The 15,940-nt window shown below is 46.1% G+C and overlaps 1 protein-coding gene and 1 gene segment (V, D, J or C); both read right to left on the bottom strand.

Moving 5' to 3' along the window:
• Window positions 1-10: 10 nt before the first annotated feature.
• On the bottom strand, window positions 11-14,318 carry LOC140192886 (Ig heavy chain C region-like). The segment is given in 6 exon segments: window positions 11-711; window positions 1,365-1,685; window positions 3,035-3,352; window positions 3,441-3,743; window positions 7,286-7,639; window positions 14,279-14,318. Coding segments are annotated over 6 exon segments (1,719 nt in total).
• A 386-nt stretch (window positions 14,319-14,704) lies between these two features.
• On the bottom strand, window positions 14,705-15,693 carry LOC140192888 (uncharacterized). The gene is made up of 2 exons (XM_072250396.1): window positions 15,451-15,693; window positions 14,705-15,341 (listed from the first exon to the last, which is right to left on the bottom strand). Exons 1-2 carry the CDS (start codon window positions 15,494-15,496, stop codon window positions 14,707-14,709), a joined length of 681 nt encoding a protein of 226 aa, XP_072106497.1. The 5' UTR covers window positions 15,497-15,693; the 3' UTR covers window positions 14,705-14,706.
• Window positions 15,694-15,940: the final 247 nt, after the last annotated feature.

The following is a 15,940-nucleotide window of genomic DNA, read 5'->3' as shown; positions in this document are numbered from 1 at the left end:
ACAGCTAGAACATTTTCAAATCATATTTATTGAACTTGGATCGGTACATTGACACAAACAAAGATTTATTACATTGTGCAGTCCCACACAGGGTTGAAATCCATTCAATCATGGCAGAAGAAGGTCTTAGGATGTACGTACAAACTCAGGGATTTGAGGTGAATCATGTTTGTTCCTTAATTTGGTTCTTGATCATAATTTCATTCTTAATTATTTTAAAAGGTCTAGATTTTAAACATGTTTTAATCAGCTAAATAATCCTCTGTTATAATTAATAATCATAAAACTAACAAAACTGGGGTTTCATGGATTGAATCACACAGTATTACACACAAGATTTAAAACTATCAGTCAGAATGAGTGAGACATTGACCAGGGTGGGTTTGCTGTGAGATTTATTGATGCTTCGGAACAGGTTGGTTGGGAGCGACTCATGACCCACCACACAGGAGAAAGTGGTGCCACTATTCCACTCCTCAGGAGAAACCTTCAGCTGACTGGTCATTGTGTTCCAGCCATTTCTGGGGTCCTTGGTCACTGGCTGATTCACAAACCCTGTCTTCAGAAGGGTGTCATTGACCATCCAGGCCACATAGATCTCAGTGGGAGAGAACTTGGTGACCAGGCACATCAAGGTCACAGTCTGATCGGTGACTACCTCATCCGATGAAGGGGGAAGGAGGTAGACATGAGGACGAGTCACAACACCACCTGGAACAGAGAGAATCTCAGTTAGAATGAATCTTACAATAATTCCCTACGTATCCAACACATTCTGGTCTTGCATCAACATGAACAATTTCTAAATCTGAGAGGTTTCACTTTATCTGAAACTAAAGGCTTTTCCCTTTCAGCTCGTCGTTGGGATTTGTGGAGTGGAAATCTTGAACCTGCTGCATTTTACAGCTTCCAGCGAGGTTAGTTTATTCAATTTAATCAACGGGAGTCACTGAACACAGCAACTCGACAGAAAGTGGAACTCAGCCCCTGGACTTGCATTATCCTGTGCTGTTTGTTCCATCTCCCCTGGAGCAGGGGTGGCAGTCTAAGCTGTGTACCTGTGAGAGGGAGTGAGAACCTGTGGAACTCTTTCCCACAGAAAGCACTTGAAGACATCATCTAATATATTCAAGAATGGGTTGAATATACTTCTTCGGGTGAATGGGTCAAAGGATACCTGGAGAAAACAGGGAAAGGGATTGAATTTGGATGATCAGCTGAGACCAGATTGAATGGTTGAGCAGATTGAGAGACCCAGTTACCTGCTCCTGTTCTCATTTTCTATAGTCTATCACAGTGCTGGATGTTGATAAATCTGTCCAGTTGCTAAGATCAGACTCACACTGAATTCTGTCTGCACGTACCTGAGTTCTTCCTGATGGATTTCTTCACTGGTGTTGGCAAACTCTTGTCCTCTATCACACATGAGTACTCAGCCCCACTGTTCCACTCTGCAGCAGGGACTGTCAGTCTGCTGGTGATCATGTCTTCACCTCCGTTGCTGTCTGGACCCAGAATCCTCACCCCATCTTCCCTCTTCCTTCCGTCCACCTGCCAGATTACACTGAATCCCTGTAAATCACTGTGAACCACCTCACACAGAATAGTCGCTGTCCTCTTTGTCCAGACCTCTTCGAAGGAAGGTTTGCTTAAAGTGACAGAGGGGCGGGTGTCTGGACAGTCATCTGGGAGAAATGTCACAATTATTATTTTACCATTCCCCAATGGACGAATTTCTCACTGACAAGACCAGCATTTCTGTTCATCTCTGGTCAACGATTTGCCAGTCCCATCAAGACGAGATGAGACCAATCTACATTGGTGAAGAAAGGAATCTCCCCTTTTGAGCAGACAGGGTAAACACCATGAGGGAACGTAAATGAACAAGATTGGCCCTTACATTGTTTTTGCAGTTTCATAGTCACTTAAACTGTTCCCAGATACTTATTAAAACAAATACAGAAAATCCCCAGTATTTCAGAGTGTGTCGGTGGCACAGGAAACAGAGCAAAGTTTCACATGAAAATCTTCCAGAAAATACACTTCATATTTCAAAATTTATGAGAAATATTTAGTTTCTGTCACAAATATTAAAATACACTCTTTTTCTCTATAAGGTGTAACGAAAATTTGCTGCTGCTTTGTCAGAACGTTGTGTGTTCAAGCTGCCCTCCAGAGGCTTCTACACATTGTCCAGGCTGACTATTCCCACACAGGAGCAGAGGGAGAGCTGCTCTGCTGGAAATTCAGTCACAACTGAGACACTGATTGGAGGCATGGGATAATGTTCAAAGGCAGATGGAGAGAACATTTTGAAGCCGCGTATCAGCGATTTCCAGAGTGCCTGTCCAGTGAAATGGTCGGGATTCTCCTCCAGTTATGAAAGTATTTTCTGGGATACTCTTATTTCTGTGGTGGAAGTGTGGATTATGTTGGTTGAGAGTGGAAAACAAACCCATGATTGGCCGTTTTAAGTGCTAAGAGTGATTAAAAAGATGAAGGCATTGAGGCTGAGTCAATGGACAAACCGGTATTCGGCTCACTTCTCGACGAGGCTTCACTCGCCTCAGCACTGACCTGACTCTGCAGCTGCGGCCTGCAGCCATCGGCACTCACCTCAGCACTGAGCCTGGCTCCACGGCCGTGGCCTGCAGCCATCGGTCTCCTGGACCGGCTGCAGTGCTGAACTGGCAACGTGGCTGTGGATTTACTTCAGGGGGCTCTGCGGTTCAGGTTCTGTAGATTGTTTGTTTGGATTTTTTTTATTGTTTGCACAATTTGTTCTTTCTCTTTCACGCATTGGATGTTTGACCCTGAATTCTATTGTATTTCTTTGTTTTGTGACTGTCTGCAAGAAGAGAATCTCAAAGTTGTATATGGTGCACATACTTTGATAATAAATGTGCTTTGTACTTTCAACTTTATCAGTTCACTCACAAAACTAAACCAGGACTGCACCGTGATTCAGTGCTGACCTTGAATTCATTGCACAATGTAAACAATTTCAATAATGGGTTGAGTCCCAGGACCCTACCTTGGACGTTCTTCACTTGCTTCTTGATACTGCTGTTGGAGGGAGGATGAGTCACTGTACAGCTGAAGACTGATTCTGTCTTCCACTCCTGTAAACTCACGGTCAGGAAGTGTCCGGCACTGAAAGTCCACCCCTGCTCCAGAGCGGTCGGTGTCGCGCTGGTGTTGGAGGTGATCACGGTGCTGCCTTTCTCCCAGGTGACATTTATTTGATCCGGGTAGAATCCAGAGACCACACACTCCAGTGTGGCTGTTTTCCAATTCTTTATCTCTTCCTGAGCTGGAGGCAGCAGTCTGACCTTGGGACTTCTTATCTCAACTGGAATAGAAAAGAAAACAAAGGAAATGTCAAACATTTTGACTCAGGTAACTAATGCTGGCCATTTAATCACTGGTCTCTTGCCCACCTTTGGTGCTATTGGTCCGTGCTGACACTGGGGAAGCTGAAGGAGATTCCTGAGCAGAGCACTCATACTCCACCCCACTGAACCACTCCTCCACACTGATCTGGAGTTCGCTGAGCACTCTGTATCGGGACCCGTCCCTCTCCGCTTGATGGGTGTGAATTCCTTTAGTTTTCTCCTTCCCGCCCACGTGCCAAGAGACGTGGATGTCTTCGGGATCTGTACAGATAACTGTGCACCTCACGGAAGCAGACTTGTCGATCCACATCTCTTCAATGTCGGGATTTTGAATAAATACAGACAATTCTGTGGGTTAGAAATGGAAATGCTCAGAATCTTACTGGAGATATTTCCATTGGTTGTGTTAGGTCCAGGGCTAAATCATGTGTCTCATAATCCTGTTAGCTTTGATTAAGAAGAGAAAATCAGAACAAAAGATGTGCTAACTAAATTTCGAATCCCTTTCTAATAACTGTACCAATCGGTTCACTGTGAGACGGAGCTCTGTGAGACAGAGAAGCATGCAGATTTCTCAGCAGAGACACAGCTCAGTATATTCTTTGCTTGGAGACTCAGTGCCATTGATTAGTAACAATGAACACTGTGAATCAATGAGAATTCCTTTCTCCATCTGAGCTGAGCCTGGGATTCACTCAGTTTAATAACTTCACATCCCGACATTCCAGTCTCACTGTGGCTGTGCCTCTCCTCATCTCTGCAACCTTCACCACCCACACAAGCTTCAGACAACATCGTATTCTTTCAACTCTGCTCACTCATACACCTGCACTACTTCTGCTGGTGCCTGTGGTTTTAGCATTCTTGCTGACAAACACTGAAGTCTCTGTCTCACTTGAAATGAGCAGCTGTGGTCAGAGTGTATCCATAAATTAGGGACTGATGAACTGGCAACAGGGGTTCAAATCCCAACCCGGTGGATGGAAGTTTATATTCATTTCATCAATGCTTCTTGGAATAAAAGAAGACTACAGAGGTATTTGTAGTGTTATTCTCTGTGGTAACTTCCGGAGAGAAGCCTCGTCTGGTCTGGCTGGTTTGTGATTCCAGCAACACGGCTGGAGCTGAATCACCATCAGGAAGGAGGCAGCAAGTCCCTCAGTTCCAGAGAGATCAGTGATCGATGGGAAATGATAAATGAATAAAACAGCTCTTTGATCAAGTGTTGGGTCACCTGTACTCTGGTTAGAGTCAGTTTTGTGTGATTGCACTCAAGTGAAGTTGTTGAGGTCGTCTCCCAATGCACGATCGTCAGTTCACTTACATTGCAGCTCTCTGCACTTTGTGTTCACCATTTACACACTCGGTCACCTTCAGGCCCGTGGGGTGTTTTTGCTCTTTGACATTTAGTGTGGAGGCGGATTGTGTTTGTGTCATGGCTGAGACCTTCAATGAGACTATGAGTCACTGTCTTTGTCTGAAGAAAGAGCAGACGCAACACACACGGTTCCAGTCTGACTGGGTCGGATCATCCGACAAGGTATGATGTGTATTTCTTAACCTTTCTCATTTCAGTAAGATTATGAGCAATTTTCTTTTAAAACAGAAAGTCCGTTGGTGTGGTCCAGATGATCATTGTTGTCGTGTAATATCATAAATATGCAAACCTAGGTGTACACTGAAGAGTCACTGAATTGTGAATCGCAGTTTAATCAGCACTGTGATGTTGTTAAACATGTTTTTTGCAGGTTTCTCAGTTATGTCCCATATCAGCACTGTCTTGATGTTCAGCAGTCACTTGGAAATGTTCCCTTTATTGCTGAATGCTGGTGTTATTCCACAAGAAGTATAGAATTCTGTCATTGCTTGAGTAATTCTAACAAAACATTCTCCTTTCTGATATTCCTTGGGATCACTGAGTTGCCCTCTTGGACTGAATTCAGTGTCCGGCACGTGGACCAATGTAACTTTAGCAATTTGTCTGATCCAGGATTTAAACACAAAGCATAACAGATTGGACAGGAGACTGGTTAGACCCCTGTGTCTTGTCTCACCGATTTGTCTTGTGCCCAACATTATCAAAGGGTCATCCGTCCTTTGACAGAGTCAATTTAGAATTTCAGCCCCGTTCACCTTCATCACCTCATGCCTCACAGCCATTGGGTGAAAAACAGGTTCCAGTTCTTGCTGACTGGAGTTAGACAACAGGGAATCTGGCCAAAGAAACTGGAATTGGGATCTGAGTCACACTGAAGCAACAATGTACACAAATGAATGAGTGTATGGACAACCAGAAACACAGGAGATTCTACAGATGCTGGAAATCTTGAACAACACACACAAAGTGCTGGAGGAACTCGGCAAGTCAGGCAGCATCTATGGATGGAAATAAACAGTCGATATTTTGGGCTGAGAGATTTCACTGGTACAGGAAAGGAAGTGGGCAGAAGCCAGAATAAGAAGGTGGGAGGAGTAGAGAGGAATACATTCTGTCAGATGAGAGGTGAGACCAGGTGAGGGGGAAAGTGTGTGGATGGGGGAGGCAGTATGAAGTAAGAAGCTGGTAGGGCATAAGTGGAAGAGATAAATGGCTGAAACAGAAGGAATCTGAGAGGACAGTGGACCATGGAGGGAAGTGCAGGAGAAGGGGAACCAAATGGAAATGATGGGAAGGTGAGGAGAAACGAAGGGATGAGGGTGTATCTAGTATGAGGAATAGAATAAAAGGGAGAATAAAGGAGTGGGGGATCATTACTGGAAGTTAAAAAATAAGTATTCATGGAATCAGTTTGGCAGGTACCTGGATGGAATATGAGGTGTTGCTACTCCAACCTGACTTTGGCCTCACCATGGCAGTAGAGGAGCCCATGGACAGACATGACAGAATGGGAATGGAAAGTCAAATTGAAATAGGTGGCCACGAGGATAATAGAAATGTGATTGGAGAGGTAGTCAGTTTCAATCGTGTTTTATTCTCTCTCTGTTAAACTTCAATCCCAATGGATACCAGAGGCAGGTCTAGAATCCAGTAAGTGGATAGCAATAAAATTCATTGATGAATTGTATACACAGCCAATCACTTTATTTCACACTTTCCTGCTGAACAATGATACTGTTGGGTAGAACCATCGGAGAATGTTGCATTGAGATTACTCTGGTAAAAGAACTTTGGCACAGGCTCCGAAAAACAGCTGGGACATTTTCCACCTGGAAATGGAAGATTCATAGATTTAAGTGTTAGATATTTTTACCTTTTTTCCCATGCTTGGAAAAAAGGGAGCCCCACATATTCCCACTCTGTATCCTTTGTATGTCACATCCTATCAGGATGAGGTTTTGTCAGCCATGATAAATGAATGTGCTCTCTGAACCTGGTCAAGGATCTGAGGACACAAGGTCACAACATTCACTTGAGGATTGGGCATCAATTCAAAATTAATCCCGCCACCTACATTTCAGTGAGTGGACAATCGACAGAAGAGTCTCTCAGGAAACACTGGAAATAGACTCTGGAGACTGAAACAAATGCAAAATTGCAGAGATATTTTTTTGAGGAACTAACACTGAGAAGACAGTGAAAAGGGAACAGGGAGATTTTCTCTAGAAGGTAAAACATGGGACGTGAGCTTTGCTCACTAAATTATTTTCATTATAACTACAAACATAGACAACTAAAATTATTGAGACGGAATGGACAGGTGACCTGATCTTACACCTTTCCTGCCCAGTAGATGGGGTTAAAGCTGCTGGTGATATGAGTTGATTCAAAGTGCAAGACTCATCTGTACATCACTCAACAAGATCGACAGTAGGGACAGGAATTGGGTGGGAGTATCAGTTAAGTAGTTTAGTATTGTAAGATAATTAATTTTTCTTCAGACATCACTCACCCTCTTGATACGTCATGTTGACCTGACCACTGAAACTGGAAGGTGCGTGATTCACTTCACAAATATATTTCTGTTTCTTGGTCCATTCCTGCACAGGCACTGTCAGGTAAGCGATTGTTTCAAATCCACCATCAGATCTCGGAGTGGAAGGGAGAATGATGCCTTTTTGGGCAGATCCAGCTTTTTTCCAGGATACTTTAACGTTGTCAGGAGCGAATCCAGATATCACACAGCCCAGGACAACATTTGCTTGCCCGTGGATTGCCTCCCGGGATGGAACAAGGGAGCTGAGCTTCGGAGCTGTAACAGGGGAGTTGCGCTTCGGAGTTGTAACAGGGGGGCTGAGCGTCGGAGCTGTAACACATTTAATATCTGTCAGTACATGATTGCTTTGCCCATGTTTTTGACTTCATTCTCCCTCATCCCAGGCAAGTTCCCCAATTCCAGCCCTCTCAAGAATGTTGTTAATTTACAGCTGATCTGATGATCTGATGGCTCACACCAGTGAGTGGGAGGGCTGGGTGTATAACTTGGGCCTCCCAGCAGTGTGTCCCACTGTGCTATGATAATGCGGAGAGGTGGGTCATGGGGTTGAGGTGCAGACCTGCCATATCTAATTGTTTACTGGAGAATGACTGATACCAGCTCCTGTGAGCAGGAGTACATGGTGTGGGACTGTTTCCACTGGCAAGTTTGGGAAACACAATTTTACTTTCAATGAGAAAGAAGAACAGATGGACAGGAGGAAATTTTTTTTTTTGTTACTGCAAAGGCTTGTTCAGATCTGTGAGAAGCTGGTTAAAGAAGGGCAGTGGAGTGGATTCCCCCATCACATTCACAAGGGATTGCTTTTACCAGAAGAAGGGCAGCTGCAGGGTGGAGGGGGAAAGTGCGGAGGAGTGGGGTAAAGTTTAAATTGTTGTTCTGTGTGCAGGGGCATGATGGGCCAGCGGTCTCTGTATGTGTACAGGAGCTGATCTGTAGGGAGGGTTTAGTGGGAGTGGGTGGTGGAGAGGCTCCTGAAATTAGACAATGGAGCGGATACAATGGAGGCAGATCCTGATACTGAGTTTCACTGCCCATATTGACTGTTATACATTTTCTCACTGCTGTTGTAAGAGCAGAATAAAGGAGTTAGTTGCCATGCTCCTGCATTATCTGACAAAGCTTCCTACTCCAGATTTATGCTCTGACATCAGTGCAGCTTTCGATATAAATTAGTTCTGATACTAACATTGAGGTTGAGGTTTCTGCCACTGCGATGTCACACTCCCTGCCTTGCAGGAGTAGACTTTATTCTTCTTCTAGTCCGCCGCAGAGACTTCAAGCAAGCTGCTCATTATGTACTTAGAATTTTGCCCCAACACCGCCGGGTATTTCTTATTTTTTTTTTAGCATGTCATACCAGACGTTCAGCCATTCTTGTCTGGCACGTGGTGTCAGGATTAACCGGGTCATGTTATGAACGTTCCTGACTTGACCCTTATATATTTCTTACGAGGCCAAGTGGCTATCTCGACACTCAACCGGGCACGGATGGACAGTGTGCTCGGGAGTGGGGAAAGCGTGCTAGGGAGTGGCCTAACCAGGATTTGAACTCGGGAACATTCGCTCCAGAATCTGGTGCTGATCTCACTGCGCCACCAGCCGGCCTGGAATTTCTTAATTCCAGTGGTGATGTCCCCACTGTTAGTGGACCATGTCTGACTGATGCTCTCAGGCTGATAGTCCTTGACCAGACAGAGGAGGCTGATGCCTTGGTCAGATTCTGTGTTGCAGGAAGGAGTGATGTAGACTGATGGTGCAGACTTGACCTCTGAAATGGAAAGAAATTCACAGGCGGTTCTCTGAATAAATGCATTACTGGCAGAGAAAGGAGACGTTTTATAAAGCAGTAATTTTCAAAATTATTCACCTCATGAAACAAAGCTGATATCACTTTAACACTCAGCTGTGAGTCTGTGTCGCTGAGGTAGGAGGGTGTGGATCAATCCCACAGTGGCAACTTGGACTCACAATCCAGGCCAACACTTCAGTGCAGGACTGAGGCAGTGACCCAATGTCCGATTGGTGGAATTTCAGCCAAAATACCAAAGTGACAATCTGTCTCTCCTCCAAATACAATTCCTGATTCTGAGAAGTCTGTTAGCACTTGATCAATGAAGTTTACAAAAAAAGTAAGATTTAGAAGTATCTTATGGAATAATTCTGATGTGTTCAGTGTTGCTGTTGATGAGAGGAGTGATTGGTGTGGATATAGTGGTACCCAGTCTCCAGCACCATGTGTGCAGTATAGTGGAGGTTGGGAAATGGACTCTGCTTCTGAAATTCAACTCAACAGACTACATGATGCAGCTGACACTGCCTCACATATTTACCGTGTGTGACTGAGCAAGAATTCCAACCCCACTGAGTCTGTGGAAACTACTGGCTAACTGGGAGGGAATGGTAACTTGCATCAGAAAGGACAGAGGAACTGTGGAAATACATTAGCCCAGACTCTGTGGAGAAGTGTCGGCCAACACAACCGACAGTGACGATGAGATTCCTGGGGAGATGGAGAATTCTCAAAGTGTTGTTAGATGTAGGTGATATTCTCACTGAACGACCAGCCCAGAGAGGAAATGCAGGTTGTAGCAATTCCCAACCACTTAAGGTGTGAAATACACTTGAAAGCACTGTTTCTTAATTCATTTCACAGGAAAAGGAGACGTGTTGACTTACTAAGGTAGGTAAAGGTGCGAAGATCAATTAGCTAATTGACCAATTGACAGCTTTGACAGGTGGATATGTGGTTTGACCAGTTGTCAGAATTACCTTGAACAGTGTTGTGGACGGGGTTTGTTCTGACCCACTGACGTGACATCATTCACCTCATGATTGACACTGTCAATGACAGATTGTTGCTGGTGGATGAGGTTAAAATCACCCAAAAAGACTGTGTGGACACAGCAGGAGCTCTGGGAGTAGGAGACTAGCGGGAGGGTATGTGTTAGACAGTGTGAATTGCAGTAGATGAGGGCTTTGTTGCCCAACAGTAAGATGGTCAACAGACACACACAGGCTTCAGATTGATTCTGCTATTGGAAGGGCAGCAAATTCAACATTTGGAGTGGAAGTGCAGTGGTGGGAAGGTCACAATTTCATTCAGGGGCAAAATAATGAAATATTCACTTCACAGTCATCACTCTGGGACAAAAGGCATAAAATATTGAAACCTGGGTTTCAAATAGAATGAATATAAATCAATAACTATCTCAAGTAGATAGGAATCGATATAATGTAACTGGTCAGTAATGACAGCTGCATTGTTTTGAACCATTTCAAGGTGACACTGGGGACTGTGAACTCAGAATATTTGCCTTCCTGAGTAAACACAGGTGATTCAGGTTGACAGGACAGGCAGAGCAGAGAAATGGTCCCTTTCTCATTCCTTTCAGACTGGGCCTGAAACAACCAGTGAAATGCTGACGTCAGACTCCCCATCGGGGACACAACTTCTGTCAAACAGTGGGACAAGCTGACCTGTGCTGTGATTGAAGTGTCACAGGAGAGAAAGCACAGGGCACGGTGCCAGCCGGACCATGTCCACACAGACCGGGCTGAATGGTGCTGGTTCAAACCTACTGGGACTCTCCCCACACTCCTAACACTGGGAAAGGTGGGACCTCACTGGGTTTCTGGATGCTGGCGGCTTGTGTTGAGGTGTATCAGGGCCTCAGCATTAAATAGCCTCAGACAACACCCTGCTGGGACTCTGGGTCCAGAACACCCTGATGGGAGGGCTTTGTCTTGTGTTAATGCTGTCATGTAATTTAACAGGTTCAAAATGACTTGGAAACATTAAAGTTAATGTAAATTCCTGTGGCAACAATTAACTTTGCATATTTTGTTTAAAATAATAAATCTGAAATGCATTAAAACATAATAATCAGACAGAAATCATTCCTGGATAAATCCCTTCCCAAGGCCCAGAATCCCCAGTCAGATGAATGGAAAATGTGATCCTTTGTCAGGTCCGGCCTGTGAGGGAAACGTGGAGGTGGATTTCCCAGTGTTACCCTGGGAATTCCAGCAGGACCTGGTGCCATGTGGTAGTGTGTGGTCACTGCTCTGGAGGCATATGTCACTCAGTAAATCCTGGGTTACAGTGGTCTGTGGAACTGTGAGATTGACTCCAGTGTAAGTGACTGAACACTAGTTGTCTCCTTCAGACTGCCAGGCACAACCAGCACCATTTCACCCACACTATCCTCAGCTTCCCAGGTAGACAGTACCTCAGGAAAGGGCTGGTCAGCTGTAGTCTGAGGAGCCTTACTGCTCTTTATCAGTGTCAACCCCTGACAGCAGGGGAATTGCTGGACCAAAGACTAGGGACCATATGGATGGCCTATAACTAACTAGTGTTTGTCTATTCATCTACTGCATAGTCAGAATTCAGCTGAGGACTTCTCAGTGGTGGGGAGCTTTAGGAATTGTAGGCTGAAAGTGACCATTCCCTTCCAACATCACCCAAACGGACGAGATTGTCATGTCGTAGTTCAGTTTGTGGGAACAAGATGCAGACAAGTTGGAGGTTTAGTCCCCCACATGAAGTGACACACTGCAGAAGTACTTGCTGGGTTGGAAAAGGCTCTGGGATGTTCTGGGGTTGTAGAAGTCAATGAAAAACAGATTGTTTTCTTGAAAATAAATTCTGTAAAATAACACTGGAAACAGCGTAGTTGCCAGAAATCAGACTGACGGAGTCTGGTGAAAGGTCACTGATGTGAAACATTCACTCTGCTTCTCACCCACAGATGGTCCCTGAGCTGCTCAGTGTCGGCAGTGCAGGAGGCACAATAATGTCAGTCGGTGAGATTTGCAGCTGAGGATCTTTTACATCCCGGGACCAGCAGGTGGTAAGTACAGTTCTGTCTGGATCAGTGTTCCTCTGGGTCTTTGTAAAAACACCCAACGAACTGACTGCAGGGTGCTGGGGTGAAGAGAGGAACTGGATCTGGGTGGGTCACAGGGTGCGGGGGTGAAGAGGGGAACTGGATCTGAGTGGGTCACAGGGTGCTGGGGTGAAGAGGGGAACTGGATCTGGGTGTGTCACAGGGTGCTGGGGTGAAGAGGGGAACTGGATCTGGGTGGATCACAGGGTACTGGGGTGAAGAGGGGAACTGGATCTGGATGGGTCACAGGGTGCTGGGGTGAAGAGGAGAACTGGATCTGGGTGGATCACAGGGTGCTGGGGTGAAGAGGGGAACTGGATCTGGGTGGATCAGCTCAGAAGAAATTTGCAATGAAATAACACTTGGGAATTTGTACGAAATGATTGCCCAGAATCAGCAGATTGGGGGAGACTCAGTCTGATTTTAGTCTGTATTGTACTAAGTGGATAGAATATCGGGTAGTATGAACGAAAGGTGGGCAGTTTTATTTATTCATCCTTTGGGATCTGGGCTTTGCCGGTAAAGTCTGAATGAATTACGCATCTGAGCTGCTATTCAGAGGGCATTTGGAGACAAACACATTGATGGATCAGGAGTCATAAATAGGCTCGAAGGGTCAGGATGACAGATCTCCTTCCCTGAGGGACATCAGTAAAACTGAAGGGTCATCATTACCAATGATTGGATTTAAAAACAATACCAATTATTAAAATCTTGGAAATCCGACCACAGATCCAAATCTGTATTATGAACTGAGTATAAATTTGTCAATTTTGTTATGGTGGTATCCGTGGACTGTTCATCCATCCCTCTGCACTACTCATTTGCTTTGATGTACTGTCCTGTTTCCAATCACTCCAAATCCAACCTTGTGCCTGTCCATTGGATCACTGTGTCCACGGTGTCCTGGACAATATTTCTCCTTCAATAACATCACCAGAACAGACTGTCTGATCGTTCTCGCCTTGCAGTTTGTGGATTCTGCTGTATGCAGAGTGGCTCCACATTCCCGACTCTACAACAGGGCTGTACTTTGAAACAACTTCATTGCCTGTGAAGACCTCGGGGGCACCATGAAAGGTGCTCTGTAAATGTCAGCACTTTATCTCACAACCACTTTTACTGAATCACCAGCAACACTGGTTAACGTAGGAAAACACTTGTTAAACAAACCCAGTCGGGGGATGGAGGAGGACAAGAAATTAGATGAGTTGCTCTGTCTGTGAACTAAGAATAAACAGTTCATTTGAACAGTAAAGTTCAACTCGTGTCCCGTGAGTGTGTGATGGGACAGGTTGGGGGAAGCTTCACTCTGTGTCTAATCTCTGCTGCCCCTGTCCTGGGAGGGATGGGACAGTGCAGAAGGATCTTTGTATCTAATCCGTGGCTGCCAGGACAGGACATGGGAGCTGTGATCTGCATTTAACTCATGCTCTGTGTACTCTGGGGTGCTTGTTGGAATCCCTTTGAGGAAGAATTTCCCAGATTTACAAGATAAATACTGATTCCATTGAATGATAGAGCAGAGAGTGAGGCCGTTCATCCTATTGTTTCTGTGCTTCATTTAGCTGAGCAAACCCAATAGACCCATTGGTCTCTCTGCTCTTCCCTGTATCCCTACAAAAGGCGGATCTCATCCTGTTCCCTCTCCACACTCACTATTGGCCATCACCATCATTCAGGCAGTGTGTCCCAGATCACAAACCTTCATCAACAAACCTTCCCTTAAATGCTCCCCTATTACACATTATTGAATTGAACGCTTCCCTCCCCACCCCACCTGCACCACTCCCCACTCCCCCACCCAACAATGCAAGGCTGCCCGGAACGTGTGAAGGAATTGAGATTTCAGTTCCCCGCCTTACCTTTCCTGCACCACTTCCCCACTGCCTTCCCAACTCCAAAAATCTTCCCCACAGTACCCCACCTCCTCGCCCATCAGGGAATAAAACTAAAACCTCAATTCCATCAATTAATCCTGGGATATCGCCGATACTTTTGCTGTATCCCAGGACGGACCTCATGCCGGACATTACATGATGGGACTGACACCCACCTGTACCCTGGGGATATTGAGACATCAACCAGATCATACATGTGTACACCGTTCCCTCAGATTATGTCTGAATCCCATTACCTTCAACATGAAAGCAGCCGACAGTAAAACCCAATCCCAGTAATTTGACACCGAACAGATCCATTGTTGTCACTGACAGGGAACAAGTTCAACTGCACTGAAACGCTCAGCCCCTGAACGTGGCTTCAGTCGGTGCTGAGGATCAGAAGCCAGACTTGAACCAAACACTGAGCTCACTCAGCACAATCGGCCGGTGTCAAGGCACAGTCTGGTGACAAGATCCGACCCCATTCCCCTGAGCCTGTTCCCGGTCTGTGGACAGTGCACTGGTGGGTGGGGTGTGTACCCTTGTACTGTTACTGTGCTCTAGAGAAACCCGCCGGTTCGGGGAGATTCATGTACTTTCTCTAAATATCAACATGATCCCTGTCCGGACCGGGAGCAGCCGCTTCCAGGATTTCCATCCCAAACTCTGTCCTTGTCTCTTGTTGGCGTGTGAGTAAAGGCATTTTCACAATTTCCCTGTCTGCGGACACCGGCTCCCGCCATCCCCCAGAATCAGAGTCAAATCCTTTTGGGCTTTTAATTGTCCAGAAATGGGCATTTGCGCCCAGCAGTCCGAGTAAGGCTTCAGGGATTTGACTCTGGGAAGCAGCAATGCGGAATCCGTGGAGACAGACTGCGCTGCAGACACTCCTTTGTCGGGACCAATTTCTGTTCAGCTCCCCATCACCGTGCTCCCACCCTCTCGCACAGTAATAGGTGGCCGTGTCGTCCAGTCTCAGGTTGTTCATTTGCAGATAGACGGTGCTGCTGTCCTTGGAAACAGTGAACCGGCTCTGGACTCCAGGCGCGTTGTACTTGTTACCACCACTCGATATGTCTGCCAGCCACTCCAGCCCTTTCCCGGAGACCTGTCTCACCCAGTCCATGCTATAGCTGCCGAGGCTGAACCCACTGACCGCACAGTCAGTCTGTGAGAATGTCCGGGCTTTACCACAAGCTGACTCGGGCTGTGTCAGCACGACGGCGGACCGCACGCCTGTCAATAAAAAAGAGCAGAAATTAATAAAATGTTCCACGGTCAGGGGTTCACAAAGCCTCTGAGAAACAGCCGGTCCCGGTTGAGCGACAAGCGGCGGGACACCCACCTGCCAGACAAGACAAGGGAAGACAGAAATAAGGCACGACCCCCATCGCCCTGAACACTGAGCCGGACTTGGACACTTTGAGATCGGCGGCTTCAGCTCAGGCCGGCTTTGTCCGGAGTCGCAGTGAGCGCTGTTTAGATAGGGACGTGGGCTGTGAGTGAGAGAGGGAGCCGCGGTTTGAACAGGCTCTCACACACTGAAACCAGAGGCGCAGCTTCCTGTCCCCACCCACAGCAGCGATTTCAATTCCCCAAAAGATGTTTGTCTCTGCAACAGGCGGCAGGTCAGCGGCAGTGACCAGATCCGGATTAAAGATCGGTCACTCTCTGTTCGATTCATCAATTTCAGCGATGAACAGTTTGTTTAAACTGAAACACACAGAATCCCAGCGAGAGAGAATGAGAGACACCAGTCAGTGGACAGATATCCCCCGGGAGACAGGGACTGAGAGACCAGTCAATGGACAGATATTCTCCTTAGAGACATAGGC

This window comes from Mobula birostris, unplaced genomic scaffold, assembly GCF_030028105.1.
Source record: "Mobula birostris isolate sMobBir1 unplaced genomic scaffold, sMobBir1.hap1 scaffold_2986, whole genome shotgun sequence".
NCBI classification, from domain to species: Eukaryota; Metazoa; Chordata; class Chondrichthyes; order Myliobatiformes; family Myliobatidae; genus Mobula; species Mobula birostris.
This window is presented reverse-complemented; position numbering and strand designations above follow the sequence as displayed.